We start from the raw sequence: 22,046 nt of genomic DNA, 5'->3' as shown, positions 1-22,046 counted from the left end.
TGGCGGTGATGTGCGAAGTGAATCCTAAGACTAATATGCTTACCTTCATTACAGTAAGGTCTCGTCCAGAGTCTTAAAAAATGTTTAAGACGATGTTTACAGCAAGGGACAGAGAAGAAGAAAGACCATGGATGAGTAAAGCAACAAGAGAGGCATAGAAGTCATCTGCTTTATTTACTTTTGTCAAACAATAATACATAAGAGAGGAGAGGTCAAATGAAAACCAACCACCTACATTAAAATAAAGACATTTTAGTCCTGAGATTGACAAAAAGCAGGGAACAGACAAAATATCTACTGTGGTTGTTGGGATGGAGGGGGAACAGTGGCAGTTTCAGCAAATTGAAGATGATGGTTGTGGGGAGATTAGGGGCAGATTACAGAACTGGAGAGGGGGTAGAAGGTAAGCAATCACTGGGATGCTTGGCTGTAGGCACATTCAAAAGTTGAAAACCCCACGACTAAAGGATTTTACAGCTCTCTTTATATTCCGACTTCTTATTTCGAAATCTAAGACTCATATATATATATAATTTTCAAAAAAAGCAAGGTATTCTTTACATTTTTTTATCCTGAGGAGACAAAATCATTTTTTTAAACATAAATACAACACTGCAGGGAGAACAATAAGAGAGATGCTTAATAGATTTCCCATTTCCATATATATTATTTTCTCAAGGTTGCAGCACCCTCAGACTTTGGCAGGGTTGGTGCATTTGAGATCATTTGGGAAAAACAGCCCTGTTTGTTCACAGGAACATTCGGAGAGCACAAACAGTAAAAGGAAACAGGAAGAAAGAAAGCAAAATCCCCAGACTTTTGTGTTTAGATTGGATACAGCAATATACCCACCACATAAACTAGATGAATATTTGGAGGCCATAAGCTTTTTCAGCTGAACATACATAGTTGTGACGCTGAAGAAATAAAAGCTGTAAGCTCCTGGATTTACGACCCGCTGCATTGCCTTTTTGAAAAAGAAAGGGCTCTGGGGCTGTGCCTTTGGAAAAGATCCTGATTTATTTTGTGATCTGTGCTGATTTTTACCTTGTGTTGTATTTTATAAATGCTTAAAACAACATTTAAATTGTATGGTGTTCATACGCGACCCTTCCAGTTTTATTCAGTAGCACTATAGAGATGGCAATGTGCTGTAACTCTATAGCAAAACAACAAATCTTTTAGTGATATTGTGCAATAAAGCTATAAGGCTGGTGGGTTAACTATACAAGCCTCCTCAGGACCAACTGTATTATTGATTAGAGTATTTTCTTGCTAGGTCGGAGAGGACTGGCCTCATGACTTTATCTTCTGCAGACGGTGATGAGGGATGCTGGGAAGGACTCTGAGATGAGAGCACCAGGGGCCCAAGGGCAGCCAAGGGACATGACTGAGGTTGACCAAAGCGGTGTGGAGGGGACGTCACCCCCCTACTCACTCCCCTTTGTCATCTGTAGGTTAGAGAAGCAGCGCCAAGACTCGACAGAGTGAGCAGCTGCTTTATTTTCTCTATCCCTCCGTACCCTCCCGTCCCCTCTGTTTTGAGAGTGAATGAGCTGGTCTGTCCGCTCTCCTTCCTTCTCAGCAGTTTTTAAGGTGCATAATGTGTGACTTGACCTTTCCACTGGGCAAGGGTCTTCATGGACTTACTGGGATTTACTAAGGGATTTTTACAACCAGCATACGTCAATTCCTCTCCACTTTGCCCTCAGGCCATCCTTGTGAGCGTCTCATTGCCCTTGAAAATGTGTTAACAGTCGATAGTCTGTATCCACAGAGATAAGTTATAGATTGAAATGTCCTCCCTCGTTCAGACGGTGTGTGATCGATGTAATGTATAATTTCCTGGGCAGCTTAACTTGAAATATTTTTTCAAGCATTAAAAAGTTAATTACAAATGAAATTTTCACTTACTAGAATTTAGTAAATTGAGGCACAATAAGTCTTTCAGGGAGGAATGTGATTTCCTCAGAGCTTGAATCTGAATGAGGCCGCAGAGCCAAAGAGGGGACGCTGAAACTAGCACCAGGAACATGGCAATTATCCTGATTACTGATGCTTCGAGGCTCCTCTGACCCCAAAATCCCTCCCTGTATCTCTCTCCCTCTTTCTTTCTTTTGCTGAGATCTGTCATATTGCACAGGGCCCCTCAGCCAGGCAGGGAGCAACCATGTATAATCCAACAGAAAACAAATCCCCTCGATCAAACACAGCCCAGCTTTTTAAAGCAGGCCTCTGAGCCCAGGCGCTATGGTGCAGTGCTGAGGCCCTCTGAGACGCTGTGGAGGCTGTGATTTAGCAACCCCCCCTTTAAAACCCTGCTGTCCCCTTCAATGCCAGCCAGCCAGTCCTAACCTTCAGTTTGTTTAAGCACTGCTGAACCATGTTGGCCCCGGACAGGGGGAGGGTGGGCTTAGATAATGACATGCCATATGCCACTCTGCCTCTGCAGCTGAGTGAGCCACGCATGGATCAGCTCAGGCACAAATCTATTTGAAATTTAATTCTATTATCCTAATATGGGCTAAGCGTCCATTGTCCAAATCGGGAATTGTGGAATGGACCAGAGTTGCAGGGCTAAGATGCATCCCATCAATAGGAGCTAATTAATGTGTGTAAAGGACCAGGGGGACAGACAGTTTGGAGCCTGTACAGTAGATAACAGGTATAATTATCTTAATACCACCTTATATTTAATGCAACATGTAAATTAACCTTATATTCTTTTATATTTCTGCTAAAAAGGAAAGAAAAATGCTTCATTTTGTGTTGTCTTCTCTCTGTTTCACTCAGTTGAACTTAGCTCAAAATGGCCAGATTCCTCGCAGTGTCTAATAGGAAATCCCTTGCTATTTGAAAAGGGTTTGATTTCAACCCTTTGAGTGAATGAATACTCTGCACTGGCAGTGTCCAGCAGCCAGGCGTTACCCAATATTCCCATTAGCAGAGAGGCCTGGTGCCTCAGACCTCCACTGGTGGGAAAGGCCAGACACCAGAAACTCCACTGCCTCAAGTGTCTCCTCTTCACTTCAACATCATGTGACAGGGTTTAATGCTTGGATGCAGAAGCCAAACGGAGGGGATTTAGGGACGGGATGTATCTGTAAATCTGTCAAAATATTTCTACAAGACAGAAAATATGCTGGAATCACAGTGTGGCTGGGGTATTAAGCTGTTGAAACAACATGAACATTTTTCACTGGAATGTAAAGGAGGCTTACTGTGCAAATTTAAGCCAAGGGGGCTTCTTATTCTTTCCACTGAAATCTTTGTCAGCCTTCAAAGACAGTAGCGGATCTACAAACACCATTAGCTCAAAATTAAAGGCGCATAATTAAGATTAAGCAGGGGTTATCTTAAGGGGAAAATGGGTCTATTTATGGAGTGCAAATGATCACGGAAACATTATTTCCTGCTTCATCTTTAATGTCTGTGTGTAAATCCTTTCTTTTTTCAACAATGCTGAATTCCTTTCCCTTATCTTTAGATGGCCAAAGTCTCAATTAAATATTGTAGGTTTTTCCTCAATGGCAGAGGTACAGTATAGTAAAGGGTCTACGACACACATTACGCTCCACTCTGGATCTCACAGAGCTGCTGCTGCTGAAACGAGGGCCCGATCTCCCGCTGAATTCTAGAGGACATGCGTTAAAAAATAATGACAGACTTCAAAGCCGAGATGTGGCTTCTGAATATATTCTTAAAGAAATTTATTTTACACCTCAAAACAAAAAAGGATAGGGATTAGGGATGTGGTACATTGGGAATGTATTGACAACTGTAGTTTACATTTTTTTGGTGTAAGCTCAGAGAAAAATGTTAATACAGTCATAATAATTGCACTTCATAAATCTAGACTGATGCCAGTATTTCCCCACAACAAAGCTCCGGCTCCTTCTCTCCAGTTACTAAATTCAATTTACCATTGAAATTTGACGGACAAAAGAAATGCTAATTTAAGACCAGAGGACTGCTGCACTGATCCAATTTTTCTCTTTCACTTGGGTCCCACAAGGCAATAAAACATCGCAGTAATTTAAGTGCAGTACATTCAAGAGAATCTCACAGTCATAATAAATATTTCACTGCTCTGAATCATTGGGTTAAGACTGGCCCTGTCTAAATGTATCCCAACCAGGGGCTGAAAAGGACAAGGCAAAGCAGTGAGCCTCGTCTCATTTCATCTGATACCAGAGGACAGGGCATGATTGTTTCCATTTTGTATGTTTGCAGGATCAGGGGTGAATAGTACTCCCAACCTTCCGTTTGTCCCCACCTCTTTCTGTCATAATGATAACATTTGACAGAAGGGATGTAGCACTGTAACTACAGGTAGAAAGGAGTCATGTGAGAACTTGATCTCTACTATAGCTCCAGAGAATATCTAAAGCCTCTGAGAAAAGGGAGCGAGATTTGCAAAATATCTCCTGTACATTACTCAGATATGATGTTGATGGGACTGGTTAATCAGTTTTTCAGTCTTGATGGTAGTATTCTTATAATGACACAATTACAAAAAAAAAAGTCTGAGGATTTTGATAAACACAAACTAAAATGCACACACGCGCATGCACTCAGCCACATACACGCATAAACATACATGTAAGGTTATATAAATAACCTCCCAATCACATTCTTCATTGTAACATTTCTTTTTCATGGTTGTTTTTTTTGTGACATTTTCTTTTTTAAATAAGTATTTCAAGATGTATTGTAGATTCCAGTGTTGGTTAGGAAAAAGAGCTCTCCGACCAGGTTCTTACAGAACCAAAGCAGCGACTATGCCTCACACCAGGACATAAGAAACTGCACATCAGCTTGAGGAGGAATTATTAAATCATAAAAACAAAAGTGGAAAAAAAAATAAAAATGAAAAAAGCATTTGAGACACTTTTCCCCATAGCAGCCAATGCATATAATATACCTACAAATATATAAAACAACAAAAAATAGGTTCAAGTTTTTCAAGTTTCTTAAATATATCATATCCAATCTACCCAATTCCAAACTTCAAAGTTAACAAGATTCAAGCAGTGCAATTTATGTATCAATTATAACAGCAATCATAACTAATATTGTACTATCCTTTTAATTCAACCTTATGATCCTTGTACATACACACCCGAGTATTATTGTGTATACATTGTGTATCTGTATGTGTTTGTCTATGTCTGTGTTTATTTGTGTATTGTTACAGAGTTTTGGATTTTGAAAGCAGCCCTAAACGTCGGCCCTTTTAAGACCCTTTCAGTGACAACCTACACAGTAGCTTCATCCTTAGTATTTGGAAGGGGGATACAAGTGCCATATGCACTTCATGTCAAGCTATGATTCTCCTCAAAAAGTTCAGGCAAGTAAAACAACAGCAAAAAAAACGAAGAAAAAATAAATCAATCCAAAATTCCTATTGGCAAACCACACAATGGAACATCTGGAGAATCTTGAAATCCCTTTTTCTCTCCCACTGGCAATCACTACCACCTTTCATATGGGGATTGCCACAGCGTGCCTTGAAACCACCAAACCTAGGGTCACATAGCACAACAACCACTCTTCTATAAGCTCCCACACTAGTTAAAGCAGTGCCACTCACAACAATCTGTTCCCATAAAAAAACATCTCTGTTCTTTAACTTTGATTTTCTTCACAAATTCAAAACTCTTGATTCTCTTCCTCCTCTACTTCCCCCTCTATCTGTAAACAGGGAGGCGGATGTGTGCATGCTGGTGGTCTAACAGACGTGGCACAGACACAGTCTCGTAGCCTTTGCCAAGCATCTGCTCCTTGATGCAGGGTGGGTGGATTTCGTTGATCAGGTACTCCAGAGACTGCAAGCTGCTGCTCAGCACTGATGTGTTGCACAAGCTCTTGCTCGGCAGGCTGCAGCATAAACCTCCCCCGCTGTCTATAGCAGGGTGATGATGATGGTGGTAGTGGTGATGGTGGTGGGGGTAGCCCATCTCTCTGTGCCCCGTGACCGGCCCTCCTGTGGAGGTGGCCAAAAGCTCCTGGGGATTGTAGCAGTCACTGTCAGGTGTCACCAAAACACTGTTCCACGGAGGGGCAAAGTATTGACCCACTGAGAAATTTCCATGCATACCCACACAGTTCAAAGGGGATGAGCTGACTTTGTCCATCCCGCCTCCTCCGCTGGCACTTGCTGTCAGGTGGTAAGGTCTGGAGGAAGAGGAGGACATTTGTGCCGCCATAATCCCTCCCCCTGGAACACAAGTTTCGGGGGACTTGCTGATAGCGCCCCCTCCTCCGCTACCTCCGCTGTACATGCGGAGCACAGCCTGTTGATGATGCTGCTGCTGCTGCTGCTGCTGCTGCTGCTGCTGTTGTTGCTGCTGCTTCTGCCAAAGAATGTAGTCCATACTATCTGCGTACACACCAGACTTCATTGCCTCTGCATTTTGAGTCGGCAGCCCGGGCCCTGTGTATACCATATTAGCCTGGGAACCCATTCCTACTACGTAGCCTCCTCCTGAGGAGCTAGATGAGACCCCCATGACAGTTGTGCCCTGCTTGGAGGGGCTGGAATTTGACGGTGCAGTGGCAGCCCCCTGGCACACCTGCTGCAGAGCTTGGGCCTGGCAATGCTGGTTGATCTGGTAGATGATGCTCTGGATGGAGGGGAGGTTGGACTGTGCGGGCAGGGCCAAGCCTCGGCCCCCTGTTACAGGAATCACTGAACCAGCTACAGTGACATTTGGGGGAACCGACAGTACAGGGCCTTCTGGAGGCTTTGATGGCCCAGTGTGGTATACCATTTGGCCGCGGCCACTGGCTAAAGTGCTACTACTAGGTGGAGGGTATGGGGCGACAGCTATGTGGGCTGGAGAGAGCTTAGTCCGTCTGCCTTCGGAGTTCTTGAGAACACCTTTTGAAGGGCCAAAGGTGGCTGTTGATAATGATGACGATGAGGAGGTCTTGACGATGGCGAGCAGGCCCTGGTTGCCCCCTGTGTGGGTATAGGGACTGTAGCGTTGCCCTGTGGTGTCAAATCCATTCACAGTCCGATTAAGGTGCTTGTGCTGGGGAACCCTGATGTTGGTGGGGAAGATCTTGATGGACAGAGGGCTGTTGGCCGTTTTCTGAGCGAAAGCGTTAAGTTCTGCCGCAGTGGGGTAGCGTGGGGAATGTGTGGGCACCACCAGCTCACCTGCAAATCAAACAGAGAGAAATGTATGAGTGAAATGAAAGATTGAGATAAAACTAGTTGTAATGTGTTGCAGACCAGGAGTTTAATTACCAGAAATATCGAAGGAACCAACAGCAATGGCAGCCACAAAGTCAGATCAATCAATCAATTGCAATAACCACTACTCTGTTGCAACAGTAAAAGCTGGGAGCATTACAGTGACTACATTTAAAGCAGACTGAAAAATTAGAGTGTTCGAGAAGAGCAGGTGAATGAAACCAGATGCAAAGAGCGGACACACTGCAGAACAACCCAAACAGAGTTTGCAAATAGTAAATCAGGACTGACATTCATTTATGTTCCATCACTCCCCTCCTTCATTTGAGCTTTATTTCCATCTCATTTTCACACCCTCCTGTGGAGTTTCATCCCTAGGCAAATGGATCTTTAAAAAAAACTCATTCTGTCAAAGCCTGGTACCTTAGGCGCTGTTAAATCAGTGCATTGTGAAATTAATTTGGACCCTCTTTATCATTGAATTGGGTTAGCCTTGGATACCAGTCAAGCACGGACGAAGGGGAGGGGATAAAAGCTTGTTTAATTGCAGTGGCACATTTGAGATTTAAAAGTGGTATCACTTACTGGGTCTTACCCTTGGCCACAGAATTTCAACATTTTTTATTACAGGAGTACGTGGAGAGGCCCTCACAAAAAATCATCTACGGGGAATTACAAGCCTGGTTAAGGTGAACATCATCAGACCAGAGCCAAGTCAAGATTGTTACAATGTTGCTATCTGCAAACTTGGTCAAGGATAAAACTGGAAATTGGTTTGAAGATGAGCATATGCTGAAAAGCATTTAAAAAGATGGAAACACATCATTGTTGAGATTAAATAAATCAAACATAAGACATGCCAATGGTTTGCACTTGTGTGACTATGAAATATTTCAATGATGAACACAGAGTAGCAAAAAGTTTGCGTTTGTGTTCATGTAATATAGATGTTGTATGTTATTGTATGTATTTTACATTTACAGAATAATACATGACAGAACAGACAAAATACAGGTCAAAATATGTTGCTATAGATGCACATGTAAATGCTGTTTATTTTGCCATATGAAACCAATCCAAACTCAAAATTCAATTCTGCAGTAAACGCGGCGAGTAAGACTAGCCATGGTCCTTGCTCAATGAGCCAAGGCTTGGCCATTGTGAATTGAGGTGGCAAACAGGAAAATGGCAATTTCTAAAAACCCCACCATGTGTCATTGTTTGGGGGCTGGGCATGGAGGTGAGAGGCCGAAGTGAGATTGGATTTAAACGACATTATTCAGGCAATTTCATGGCTACTTAGCTCAGTGTAACAAAAAGGGTGGGGGGTTGGAAAAAGAACTCAATTTACAAGCAATATATCAGCTGCCACAAATGACTTGCAACCCCTTCAAAAATGACATTTTTATGCAAAAGTTAACAAAACGCACAAAAATTAACTGCCATAACTGTGCCGTCAGCAAATGTCCTGGCGACCTAAGGAGTCTGCAGGTTGGAGGCTGTGACTAGGACTCACTCCATTTCCTCTCCAATTGCAAAATTATTTTAAAGAGACTCCACAGCCAAGTAGTCACAATTCTCATTTCTTTACTCCCTTACAGATAGCATGGGGAGTTCATTTCAACAACCCTATGGGTCTCCAACTGTGAAAATGATTAAATCTACAAGATCCATATCATAAAAGAAATAAATTGGGAATTTAACAGCAGAGTGGAGAGACTGTGACTATCCCAAGCCAAATTAAGTGCCTATTCCAGTCAGTTTGGTTCATCCTGCAGACAGCATGCTTTCTAAATCAGAAACACTCAACTTCAAATTAGAATTTAGATTTGTAAAAATGACCTGGATTTAATGACTTTGTTTTAATCAGAGTGAGGGAACCTGGTGCCATCCTAATGGGCAAGGCTGAGTGTGCCAGTCCAGCCTATCTAAGATCTTACCATCCTTACTGAGGCAAAGCTCTGCTTCCCTGGTGACGGCAGTGCCATTTGCTTTGATGTTCTGACTTGCAGTGGAAAACTGACAGAAGACTTGTTTCATTTGCTCAGAAGATAAAAAAACATGCTCATTTCAAAGCACATTGCTGGTCCACATGCAAATGGAATGGCAGCATTTTTTCTGATGTTCTTTACATGAGGGCAAAAAAAGATCTTTGATCATCACATGGTCTAAATGAGGAAAAATACTTGTCTTTCAGGCATATCAAGGGCCTGTGCCCTGCCGTCCCTACAAGCCCCCAGCTGCAATATGCCCATCATTCCACCTAATTACTGCCACATGAGGGGAAAAAAACTATAAAATCAGCCAGGAAATTCATTAAAGGGTGGCTAATTCTATTCCTTCTCACTGACTGAGTCCATATTTTCCATGCCTGAGCCTGCATTTCTTCTGAGAGAGACGAGAAAGCCTTCTCCCTCCGTCTTTTCCCAGCTTGGCCCTTGTTTGTCAATAGGCAGAGCCTTTGGCACACCAACCTGGCATCAAAGGGTTTCACACTTCACAGGCCACAGGGATTAGAGGCCTTTCAGGCCTACAAAACCCATCTCAGCTCCACAAAGGCTTCCGGTTATTAGAACCCACAGGCATAAAGGAAGAAGAGGAGGAGGAGGCAAATGAGCATCTGGATGCTTCTGATTCCAGCTTCCTCAATAAAAAGTTCCATGGTATAAATTTTATAGCAAAGTTGATTACAGTTAGTATGGCCAGAAACTGGGGTGTAATTTCACTCTCATACATATACTATTATACACTCTGTGTCTTTGATGTGCAGGGTCTCCACATCTCTCTCCTCCAGAGCAGTACGTCTATACATGTGAGTGAGGACATGGAGGTTAAAGGAGAGTTTCTTTTTAGGCTGGCACTCTGTGACTTATTAGTTTAGGCTGCAGTAGATCATAGCTATGAGCATACAGATGGTGCTGGCTGATAAACACCCTCTGAGGCAGTCAGCACTGCCTCCGTTGAGGAGGTGTGAGCCCTCACCTCCTCATAAGGTAGGGGGTTTCCTGCACCTGTGCACACTCTCCAGTGTAGCCGTGCATGCAAAAACAATGCATGAAAATAGAAAAACAGGCAAATGCAAACACACACACACACACACACACACACACACACACACACACACACACACACACTTGCATCTGTAGTTGTGTGTCTCATTTGCCATCAGTGGAGCATGTTGTTATCCTCTGCTCAGCTCTCTCTCATGAAATGTAGGGCAGGGACAACAACAGGTGCCTGTGCGGGCGACAGCCTGCAATGCCTCCTGGGCTAAATGCCTTACACTCGCTTCATTTCGACATGCGACAGCCTTGTAAGGATTAATTATTTCCCTAGGGATGGAAGAATATGGTTTTTCCCTTCCTGTGAGCAGGAGGCTATGCGCGCTCACAAGCACATGAAACAGCTTATAGTAAACGAACAGGGAAACCTGGGCTAGCACTGCTTTAACAATAAGCAAGAAAAAAAGTTTCACATGAAAGGAATGTAAACAAACCAAGCATATGATTGAACTGCATTGCAGATGAGATAAAAGCTCAGGCAAACACATGCATTAGTTCTGAGAGATCAGGCGCCAGGGAGCGGAGATGGCAGGGAGGCAATTAATGGGCTGACCTTCGTCCTTAATCACCCAGTGCCTGGCACACAATGCCCATGTGTCAGAGCAGCACATCTCTAAATGCCACCCCTCATTAGCACCATGCACGCAGTGAGAGAGGCTATCTGTGCAGCGTTACACTCTCCAGCGGTCAGACAGTGATAGCAAGGCTGCGATAGGATAACATGGCAGCCCAGAGCCGGACTGAGCTGCAGTAGGCCATGATATGATCTAGAAATCCCATTTCACTTGGAGGATGGGCACTCTCCTTTCTCTCTATTTTTGATTGGCATGAAACTCCCCATGCGCAATGTCCTTGGTGTACCCATTGCTGTTAAGGTGATTGCATGTGTGCTTATGTGTGTGTGTGTGTGTGTGTGTGTGTGTGTGTGTGTGTGTGTGTGCGCGCGTGCGCACGCACGCGCGTCTGGTAAAAGGGGTACCCAGTTCTGAACACTCAATTAACACTCCTTTAATTAGCAAGCAGTACATTTTGAATTCTGATGAACTAATTTTCTTGGTGTGAGGGGGGAGGGCTGGTAAAGATGAGGTCCACTGGGTACAAAACAGCAATAAAGAGGGAACTGGTTAGATTAGACTGTAAAAAATCCATTAAATTCTGTGCACTTCTTCCAAGTGAGAGGTCAAATTGTGTTGATCACAAGAAGCAAAGGCAGACAGAGAATATTAGAGCAGGGAGTTAGGTGAGGTGGAAAGGGGAGGGGGGTTAGCAGGGGAGTGGAGAAAAAGGGAGAGGAGATAGGGAGTCAGAGCTGTGCGAGAGTGCAGCACCAAATCCAGAGGACCATGAGAATGCTTTGCATTTTAATTAGTGGTTTAAATGAATAAGCTAAGGGAAAAGTCTGAGAGAACCGCTTGAAATGCCCTTGCTCCCGTTTATTAGTGTTCCAAGTGTTCTAAAATTACAAGCAGGTTGGATAAGTTTCTTCTTATTAGTGGAGAAAATGTTCAACAAATCAAAAAGCTCTCGCCGTTTCTTCTTCTTACCGCATCTTTTGATCCCCTCAGTGGGGAAAAAAAGTGCTTGTTTAAATGAAGGGAGAGAGCCGTTTGGTTGAACTGCAATTAAGTTTTCACAGAACGAGTGCAAAGTACACATAACTTTGGCTAAACAAACAGAGCCGTCTGTGATGAGGTTAGGGCAAACAACAGGAGCAGAGATGAAAGAAAACATGGGGTCAGCCTCAGTCCAACATCAACCAAGTTCACTGGGAGCCATTTCCCCCTGAGAGGGACAGTTTAATGTGTGTGAGCCAAGAGGGGTCATTAGCTGCTGTACTCATCATAGGTCCCTTCAATTTACATGCAGCATGCAGTGGGGTAAGTGCATGCAACAAATGATCCTCACAGGATTCAAATTGGGGATTTCTCAAATATGTGGTACACGTTTTAGACCACTAGGCCACCAGGTTGCCCCTTTTATTCACATTCCACCACTAATGGACACTTTTCCCTTAACCTCATTGTAAATTATTCAAATATAATAATAATTCATGGCTAAAACAGTCTCAGCTTGGAAAAATGTCTGACCTGTCAAATGTTGTTGTTGCCGCCTAGAAAGGGCAGATACAACAGCATTGTTCCATGGAGGAACCCTTGACCTAAGTCTATTGTTTAGATCTTAGCAGATAGGATCATGGTCTATGACATCCTCTCCCCACCTCCGTTAGCCTGCTGTAAAAGGATGGGCAGGCGGGGGGAAGCCAGAAGCAGCTTCGCGTCCTGAACAATACCTGCCTTGTGCTAATGGAGGTGTCATCTGGCACAGGGCTGATTAGTCAGCGATTACAGCCAGGCCTCAATTGCCGTGACAACTGCTGCAAACACAATGGGCCCTGATAGAGCCAGCTGTTTGGTCCTCTGCAATTAACCCTGCATCCCACTCGTCTCCGGCAGTGCGCTGCCTCTAATTGACTATCGGGCACACAAAGCAGGGGCTGTCGGCCAGACCCCCTGGACCTAGCCCCCCACCCCTCTGCCGAGGTAGAGATGATAATAATAGAGGCATCCTGTGGACTCGGCCATCAGTCAATCAAAGCCTCAGTGCCCCACAGGAGCTTCCTGGGGAGAGAGGGAGCAGAGGAAGCACATGTATGAGCCAGTGATGAACAGGGTACAGCAGCGTTGCAGGGGGCAGACATGTTGAATATGCCCTCAGCCAGAGTACTAATCAATTCAAGTGCAAGTGAGGGGAAAGGGAACCCTGCTGCTTGCTTTATATCAGAAAAGCCATTTTTAGGAACACTCATCTCCCTCTGTTCATCTCAAGGTTGATTTTTTGTGCAACAACACAGCGAGAGAGAAAATCAAGGCAATTATTTGTCAGGCCTTCGCTATCTATAATTGCAAAGATAAAAATCAAACTGCAATGATTTCTCAGAGGATAGAGCTGTCTGAATTCACAGCTGCTTGTGTCATCATAATCATTAAACAACTGCATGTTGTAAGACAGTCTTCACCAAACTCCTCTGTGTCTCCTCTAAATTCTTCACATTTATTTTTAAAGGGGGTTGGATTTGAACATTGATTGTAATTTCAAACGTAACTTCTTAAATCCCAAATCTGTATTTTGCGAAGTGAACAACCCGTATATTTTACAGTTACATAGTGCTACGTTTAAATCAAATGTCAGACACTAAATAACAGGAAAATAATTTAATCGAATAAATCACTATATAAATAAAATCAGTAGTTGGGCAACATTTTTCAACAAGCGGTGCCATGCTGCTATCACATATTGGGCTTTTAACCTGCCAACATGTTTCACGAATAGCAAAGAGGATAATGAGAATGTTAAAGCAATCTGCACACTGATCCTTCCAGGCACACAGACATGGCACAATGTCAAAAATGGATTTATTCATTAAAAGAGATTGGAAAAAAGTTGGACAAAACTCCCAAATCTAATCTTTCATTTCATTAAAACCAATCTCATCTCAGATTTAATCTGTTTAACCTATTTCCTGCACAAGCAGATGGAAGAAATACCAAATTGAGAGCCTAATTTGGGCTTCCTCCTCACACAGACTGCAGCATGAGGTCATTTAGTTAGCCTGCAGTGAGGCAGTCCACGTGTGCAGTTAATACAGTACACTGAGACAGAGACAAGGTCCACAGGTACAGATATCACTAGGAAGGAGCAGAGGAAAAACAAGATCCGTTTTACCTTTCTGCACGTGTTTGCCTATCAATATAATTGCTCTTTTACAGTTTCACATATATGTATAACGTGATGGTGGACAATGTGTCCGATCAAAACAACTAATTAGGTTTCTGTTATAAAGGCTTCCTCCCAAGAAATGTGAAATATTATACCACCAGGACACTGTTGTGTTTTCATTTTCTCGTTAGAATTTATCTCTAAAGCCAGATGTTCCTGAATCAGCCATGAAAATTAATTAGCTGGTTTGATGTGGCAACCTCATGCTCCTTCCAGACTGACCTGGCTTTTATGAGCTGTAGGGGAAATTACTGAGAATTGATTGATCCTGAAGGACTCTTCTGTACACATGGCATGGCAGACACACACACACACACACACACACACACACACACACACACACACACACACACACACACACACACACACACACACACAGCTACCAACAGCTGACCCAAACTATTTACCATGCTGTTGATCCTTTCTCTTTAATAGCTACAACATCGATAACGATTTATCGTCAAAATCCATTAATCTAAAGAAGCTCCATACATGTTCTTTATTTTTAGTTCTAAATAGCAGGCAAATAAATGTGATACACAATTAAAACCAGGTTCAATTTCCCTTTATATGTGTCTCTTTCTCTCTTCTTCATCCTCATTATCCCCTCTCTATATTGTGTATGTCTCTTCTCTTGCTTCATCCCCCTCTCTATCTCTTCAGTCTCCCTCTCTGAGTAAGTGAGTTTCATCTGGGGTGCTTGCCGGGCGAAATCACCTCAGGGTGAACACTTTATTATCTGTAGTCAAAGCGTCACCACAAATACCATTCTACACACACAAGTGTCACTTTCCATTTGTCTGCACTCTGGCTGCATTAGCGGAGCCTAGCCGGCCCAGAGGCTTGTCTCAAACACGCCCGGCAGAAGAAAACTAACAGCGTGGGAAAGCACTCGTCCTGCATTCCTGCCCCATTAACACCACTGGCATCACCAGAGGAGACCTACTGCCTCTCCCGGGTAATAAAAACAGTAGCACTAACCTTTGTGAAGATATCATTTGAAAAGGCAGAAAGATAAAGATATTTAGGCAGACATCTTACAGCCTTGGCCTTTTATGTTATGTTTAACGCAAGAAGTCATAGCATGCATGAAAGAGAACTAAAGTCCAAGCAGATCACTACACATTACACATTACACACACACACACACACACACACACACACACACACACACACACACACACACACACACACACACACACACGTTAATTGATCTAGCTGACTGTCCAGCAAAAACAACACCAGTGAGTAGTTTAAGTCCTCTTTGAGCCACAAAGGAATGCAGGCCAACAGCAGCCATGTCAGGCTTTTTGTGGGACACCCGTACACCAAACAAACACAGAAACTGGGGCAACATGTTTACCCAACACTACACACTGCACTCCATTAACAAAATGGACAAACAAAAAGAACGGGCTTCGTGTTTGTTCCAATGACGGCCAACAAAAAAAAAAAGCCATTTCAATAGAAAATATCAACCCTGAATATTTCACGGAGCAGCTCACAGCCACGACCTCATTTCAGGCACGAGTTTCACCAGGCTCTTTCCATTTGCAATAATTTATGGGCCTGGATGGGCAACGTAATAGATTATAAATGGAAAAAACAACTATATTCATCACAAAACTGCTCTCTGTTTAATAATCAAGTTTGGCCAAAGGGCTTAGTGGAGTGCAGGGTTCTGTTTAGATGGGGGGGACCTAGCCCCCGGTTGGTTGGCTGCCTGTGATGAGCCAGCCCTCAGGCCTGCCTGGGCCACCCTCATTGTGCATACAGCATGGTCTAGAAAGCAGAGCTTTATCAGCAAATACCCCGAGTCAGCACAAGCAGCGGGGTGGTTATGCGTTGCGACTGGCACACCAGCTGATATTGTCATGTGCGATTAGGCCTGTGCTCATGGGCCTGTGAACTCATTCCTATGGCATCTAAAAAGTCAAAACCCCCCCCCCCACCCCACCACTACCACCCCCCCGACTGTCCTCCATTTATATCCCTGCCTTTCTGCTGCCCTCTCCTTCTCAAGGTTTTTCCATTTTACGCCCTACCACTTCACAATGTACCCTTACTGAACCTTGTGAAAAGCTGTGCTCCAGTACAAACAGATACAGAGTCAAAATACATCAACAGGTAAGACTGGTTTGATTTCCAAAACAAATCTCTGCAGCTTAATTAACTCGGCCCACAAGGGTCACCCACAAGTTAGAGCTAGCTAGTGCACCAAAAAAGCAGCCGGTGCCAGTTGTTTTGTCTCGGTACACCTTTCCAGATGACAATGATGATAAAGGGGAACAAAGGCCGGCTCACGGAAGAAAGAAATTCAAACTGTGAAGCAAAGGAAGAAGAACTAGAGATTAAACCATTCAGTGATGAGGCAGAGAGCAGCGCAGGGCACAGAGCCAAGAAAGAAATACAACAAGCTAAAATCCTGACCTGAAAGATTTATGTCAAGCCTTCCCTATCCTGTTTTTAGGAGAATATGCCACACTGTGACACTATTTTCTCAAAGGGCTACATGTTCAGCCAAGAGCAAGCAGCATTCACAGTGATGCATAAACTCAAATGGACACAGCAACAACACAAACACACACACACACAGGTTTGGAGTATGGGACCCCAGAGGTAGAGATTGTAAGCGCATACACAGATAAGAAAAGGAACCAGTGCAGAGAGCAGAGACGGAAGAAAAAAGGGAGAGAGTGGGAGTGAGAGGAAGAGATGAGGGGAGGCTGGAGGCGCCTGGGCAGGCCTGTCAGACTGGAGGAAGTGCTGGTGCGCAGGCCTGCAGGTAAATGGAAGAAGAAAGGCGCCTGCAGGCTGCCTGAGGCAAGCCTGGGCCCTTCTGTTCTATCATTTAGGAGACAAGTCTTCCACTGATTCCCAATTAATATTTAACACTGCACAGACAACAAGGCACTCGGCTGCAGTACACATGGAGAGGAGAGGAGAGGAGAGGAGAGGAGAGGAGAGGAGAGGAGAGATTTTCAGCAAGAAAAAGATTTCAAAAGATTTAATGTCAATAGAGTTGTGGAGGCAGAGATTTAACAGAAGCTATGTATTATATTTTAAGTATTGCTGTTTCTTAATTGATATTCTTTAATTTTATCCATCTAATGGACTGAGGTGAAACATAAAAACGGACATAGCTTTAATCACTTCATTAAGTAATACTTTTGCTTTCATGTAACCTAGGTAGGTCAATCACATTTTTAGTGCCTAGCAACATCAGAAAGCTAAAAACAACTTTACGAAGTAGACACTTTGGAAATCTGTTCAAAGGCCTAAAGGTCCAGTGGAAATTGTTCAGAGTTAAAACTACTAATCAGAGGTCAGCAAAGAACACACCCTGCCTCTGAACCTATAACCAAACAAATGTGATTCAGCATTTCTCAAATCTAAAATGATGATGCAGCCAATGCATGAGAAGATGGCCTTCATGAGAATGAACCCAACAAGCATACCACAGAAGATGTGGTAAAATGTCCCACACGAGCATTGATTTCAACATTGTGCTGTGGTCAGTTTGCAGTAACATGCTTTCTCTGCAAAACCCTATACACCATTAGAGCGTACTGAAGTACACAGTTCACAACTGGTTCGGACCAAAACACTAAACTCTACTGCTGTCGGCTCTGTAGTTTTACACTAATTTTACACTTTTCCCAGCGTAATGGCACTCCTTACAGGTGACCCTTAACAACAACATACTGATCAATATTCACCTTTGGTGAATTTTAATCATGGCCGAGAGCTTAGAATGTGTGGGCCAATTAACTAAATTGAAATTAACAGATACAGCTATGGTAGATGTAATTTATGTAACAATAAACTGTGTGTGAGAGTGTAAGCCAGTGACACAAAGTACCATGTTGCTGAATGAGGACTTTTTTTCTATACTTATTTTCACATTATACAATATGTATTTAGCAGACATATAAATATAATAAAATTGTGACTCATACTTTTAAATGTGCTGTAATTTCTTCACGATTTGGATGGAGTGACTGGACAGAAATAGAGTAAAGGCTGGAAATCTAGTTAAAAAGGTAATCAAACCTTTCTTCCTACTTACACACTTTGTAAGTCCAAATCTTGGCCCAAAACTACATTTTTATTTTGAGTTTTCTATCAAAGAGACCACTCCAAAACACTAAGAGCGTGCCAGGAGCGTGCAACACCTCCTGAACGCCTCTCATGGTCAGTCTGTGGTGGGCTCAGCACTGAGATGGCACAAGCTGTGTGTCATTTCCTGTGGGACAGCAAGGGACTGCGGACACTCTCTGTACATTCGCTCACATCCCCCCACCCCACGCCCACTCTCTGGCAGGCAAAGACAGAGGGTGTCAAAGCCTTGCACCTGGGATGCCCAAATGCCAGCTCGAAGGCTTTGGAACCAGGAACCTGTTTTTCAACCCAAATCCCGCTGTGACAAAACTAAAGCAGAGCCCCTCTTCCTCAAGCTCACCTCCCAAGGCAATAAGATTGCTTCGCCCCCTGTGTTCACAGCAGAAGGCAGAGGGCAGAGAGGGAAGGCATGGCTCCGTGGGACGCCACCAGGCGGAAATGATCCTCTGTGTGCCAGCGCTGAGACGCCAACATGACAGAAGAGCCAGTAGTATGCATGAGGTAAGTAGTACTAGCCACTAGCCAATATCACAGGGCTGTCCCTCAGAAATAAAGTGAAACCTGATGAATGATGATGATGAGTGAATACTCTGGATTTTGCAATATAGCAATGTGATGAAGGTGTGAATTACATATTTCAAGTGGCTATGAAAACCCAGTGATCCCCAAAATGAGATTGCATAAGTAGGCACCCAGGAGGAGGCAGGCCATGGATAGCTGTCAATCACCTTTCACTATGAAAAATACCTCATGACCTCTGCTTCCCTGCTGCAGACTGTGGAATAATGACAGTCTCTGTGGGCACTCTGCGGAATTCCAAATGGGAGTTAGGAACGAGGTAGTTCAATCAGTGGGAAAAGGTCAAGTGCATGCATATTCTCTCTCCTTCCTCCGTCTCCATTCCGTTTTCCCCAAGTTCCACTTTATGCCCTCCACCTCCAGGGTACTGAGGCAATCAGGGGAAAGGTTGTTATTTCTGCTGCTGCTTGTGACCACATTTAAATATTCAACAGAAAACGCAGCCCATGTTTTTTTTTTCCTCCCCTACCTAACAGCCGTTGGAAAATCATGCTGCAATTTGATACAGCCAGCTAATTCCCCTGTTTTGTCTCACACTGCCTCAGACAACAGTGGAATAGAGGTGGCTGGAGGTCATTACCTGAGCATATTCCCTCTAACTGGTGGTGTAGCTTAAGGAAGGGAAGCTGCTAGAAGCAAAGCAAACTAATGGCTCTGGCAGCTCCGCCTGCAGAGGCACAGGGCTATTAGGAAAACTACAATCCCCAGGTGAAAGCCCATGTCATGTCCCGAGGCGGTGTGTGACATGGCCAGGTTGTCTCTGTCGATCAAGCCAAAAAAGGTCTGAACCTGGCCTGACATGGCATGAACCTGGGATATCAGGCCTTCTGGGAACTTCTCATCTCCACTCGGATGATTGGCACCTCAGGCCTCCTGGGTGGTGTCACAGAAAATTACGGCTTCAGGTGAGCTTGTGTGTATGTGCATGTGTGTACATGTGTTCACCTCTCTGTTACAAGAAGACACATTCTGGACTTCACACCAGTTGGTTGGACACATTCAACTGGGGAAAAACTGGTTTTCTGAGCTTGTTTTCACCACAGTTGCATTCATCATGATGTGAAATAGTTTGTCTTAATTAGGGTTACATAAGTCATTGCAATGCAACCAAAAGTATGCTGAATCACTGTGTGTGTGTGTGTGTGTGTGTGTGTGTGTGTGTGTGTGTGTGTGTGTGTGTGTGTGTGTGTGTGTGCGTGTGTGCGTGTGTGGATTGCAGCCAGGACCTGCTGGGGTTAGAGACACAAGGGAACACCTAGGTATAGCCCAAAGTTTGATCCAATCACAGGACAAATATGGGAGGGGCAGCGAGCTGTGTGGTTAATGAGGGCAGAACCTGCAACGGGCCTGGATAAAGAGCACAAACATGCACACCGAGTGTGACAATGGCAATCTCATAAAATGTCATGCCTGGCTCAAATGTAACCACTAAGTACTGAATAAACAAATGAAAACTTGCTGAAATCTGAAAATATATAATTTTGGAAGATAGCCAGGCAGAAATATCCCCATCAACCAGTCAAGTGAGGGATTCTGGACCTGTTATACTTTAGCTGACATGTGGCAGAGTAATTGCTGTCTGGGCCAGAGAGGAGACAGGGTAGTGGTGGGGGCTGCTGGGCCTCCTGTCCAGCCATCTCAGTGTTACTCGTTACTGGACAAGTGCACCTCCCTCTTCCATCCAGGAGCAGTGCTGTTACGCTCACCCCTGTTCCCCGGACCTTCAGACCCACAGTGGAGGACGACGATCAAGAAGAGAGATGGGTAGTGAGGGAGATTGCCGCTGGCCGAGGGTGGCCAAGGTCAGTGGCATTCATTGAACCCTTTCCCCTTGCGACCCTTTCTCTCTCATCTGTCTGGATGGGTGCCCTCTCTCTGGGGCACAACACGATGAGAGGCCCTGGCTCCGCTGCCGTCTCTGCCTTTCATGTCTCCATCTAGGGCAGTGGTAGAGAGACGTGGAGGGGAGGACAGAGGAGGGGGCAAGCTACAAATGTCACCCATAAGGGGGGATTTAATTAAAAATGACAGGGGCTGGCGCTGGAGAGTTCAGCCACATATGTGCGGAATTTGGGTGCAGTGAAAGCAAGTGCCTATGATTTATAATTCAAGTAATGCTCTGCACTCCTTTTAATTCTACGGCCAAAAAAAAAAATAAAAATCGAAAGGCCGCCTCTGTGAGGCTAATTCAATATGATATTTTTAAGGGCAGGCGGTCCTCGCTCTCTCTCTCTCTCTCTCTCTCTCTCTCTCCCACTTGTCAGTCTTTCCCTTTCTCCCTCTGCCACTCCCTCATTTCTCTCCCCTGCACTCCCTGCTCTACAGTACCTTACCCAACCCCCCCGAGTCCAGACACAGAGTGGGCTGTGATAATGGAAACATCCACCTCCCGTTTCTCCCGCTAAGCTCTGTGCGCTTGGGGGAAATTGATTGTCTGGCGAGCCGATCTGAACGCTTCCAGCTGATGGTAGAGCCAGTTAAGTCCTTTTTTATTGAGGGTATGAGGGATTTTTAATGGGAGTCGCATCAATGATCTGTGCAGCCACTCGGCATCTGCATGCAGGGGCTTTTGCTAAAACCCTCCTCGCCCTCTCATCCCAACTGCTCTGCCACCCTAGTCCTCACACACATGCACCCATCTCACTACTTTTGTGTAAAGGACAGCAGATGCAAATGACACACCTCACCTCTATCTCACTGCCAGGTAATCCCCCTCCTCTGCTCTCACTCACTCTGTCTCTTTGAGGGATGTATTCTAGTATTCAGCCTCGTGTTGAGAGCCCAGGTCACCTTACCCACAACCCCCATTCCACGTTGGCACAAACTGGTCCACGAACAATCAATCATGGGGACCTGCTCAGCATGGTGACCTGAGTGTGCCCACTTTTGCAGCCAGACCCACTGTCTGCCTTTCTGCACCCCTTCTGGGCCTGGATGAACAATTGCCTTATTGAGGCCAAGAGCTACACAGTGGTGGAAATCCAACACTTGCTCCCCCCTCCCCCTCCAAGAACAGAAAGGAGGCTATTATGTTCAAACATCCTCATTATGAACCTCAAGTCAGTCGCTGTGGTAGTCTTTCAATCAAAGGGTTTAACAGGTGGAGAAAGAGAGGGAGAGGAACAGAGAGGGTCGGTAAGAGGGAGGGCAAAGGGAAGACTGGAGACTGTTCTTTTTCTCTATTGATTTGAGTCCTGACTCCCACTGGCTGCTCCTCAATAAAGGACTCTGAGAGGAAGTGGGCTAATCCTGTGAAATTGGAATGAAGGAATCGATTAAGACTGTTGAGGACTCCTTCCATTTCC

The 22,046-nt window shown here is 44.4% G+C and overlaps 1 protein-coding gene across 1 annotated transcript in view; it reads right to left on the bottom strand.

Moving 5' to 3' along the window:
- Positions 1-155: 155 nt before the first annotated feature.
- fam222aa (family with sequence similarity 222 member Aa) overlaps positions 156-22,046 on the bottom strand; it is a 48,262-nt gene continuing 26,371 nt past the window's right edge. The window contains exon 3 of the mRNA XM_078250662.1: positions 156-7,165. Coding sequence (XP_078106788.1) covers positions 5,691-7,165 — 1,475 coding nt within the window. The 3' untranslated portion in view covers positions 156-5,690. The remainder of the gene's footprint in view (positions 7,166-22,046) is intronic.

Source organism: Sander vitreus, chromosome 5 (genome assembly GCF_031162955.1).
Source record: "Sander vitreus isolate 19-12246 chromosome 5, sanVit1, whole genome shotgun sequence".
NCBI classification, from domain to species: Eukaryota; Metazoa; Chordata; class Actinopteri; order Perciformes; family Percidae; genus Sander; species Sander vitreus.
Note: the sequence above shows the minus strand (reverse complement) of the source record. Positions and strands in the feature narration are given on the sequence as shown.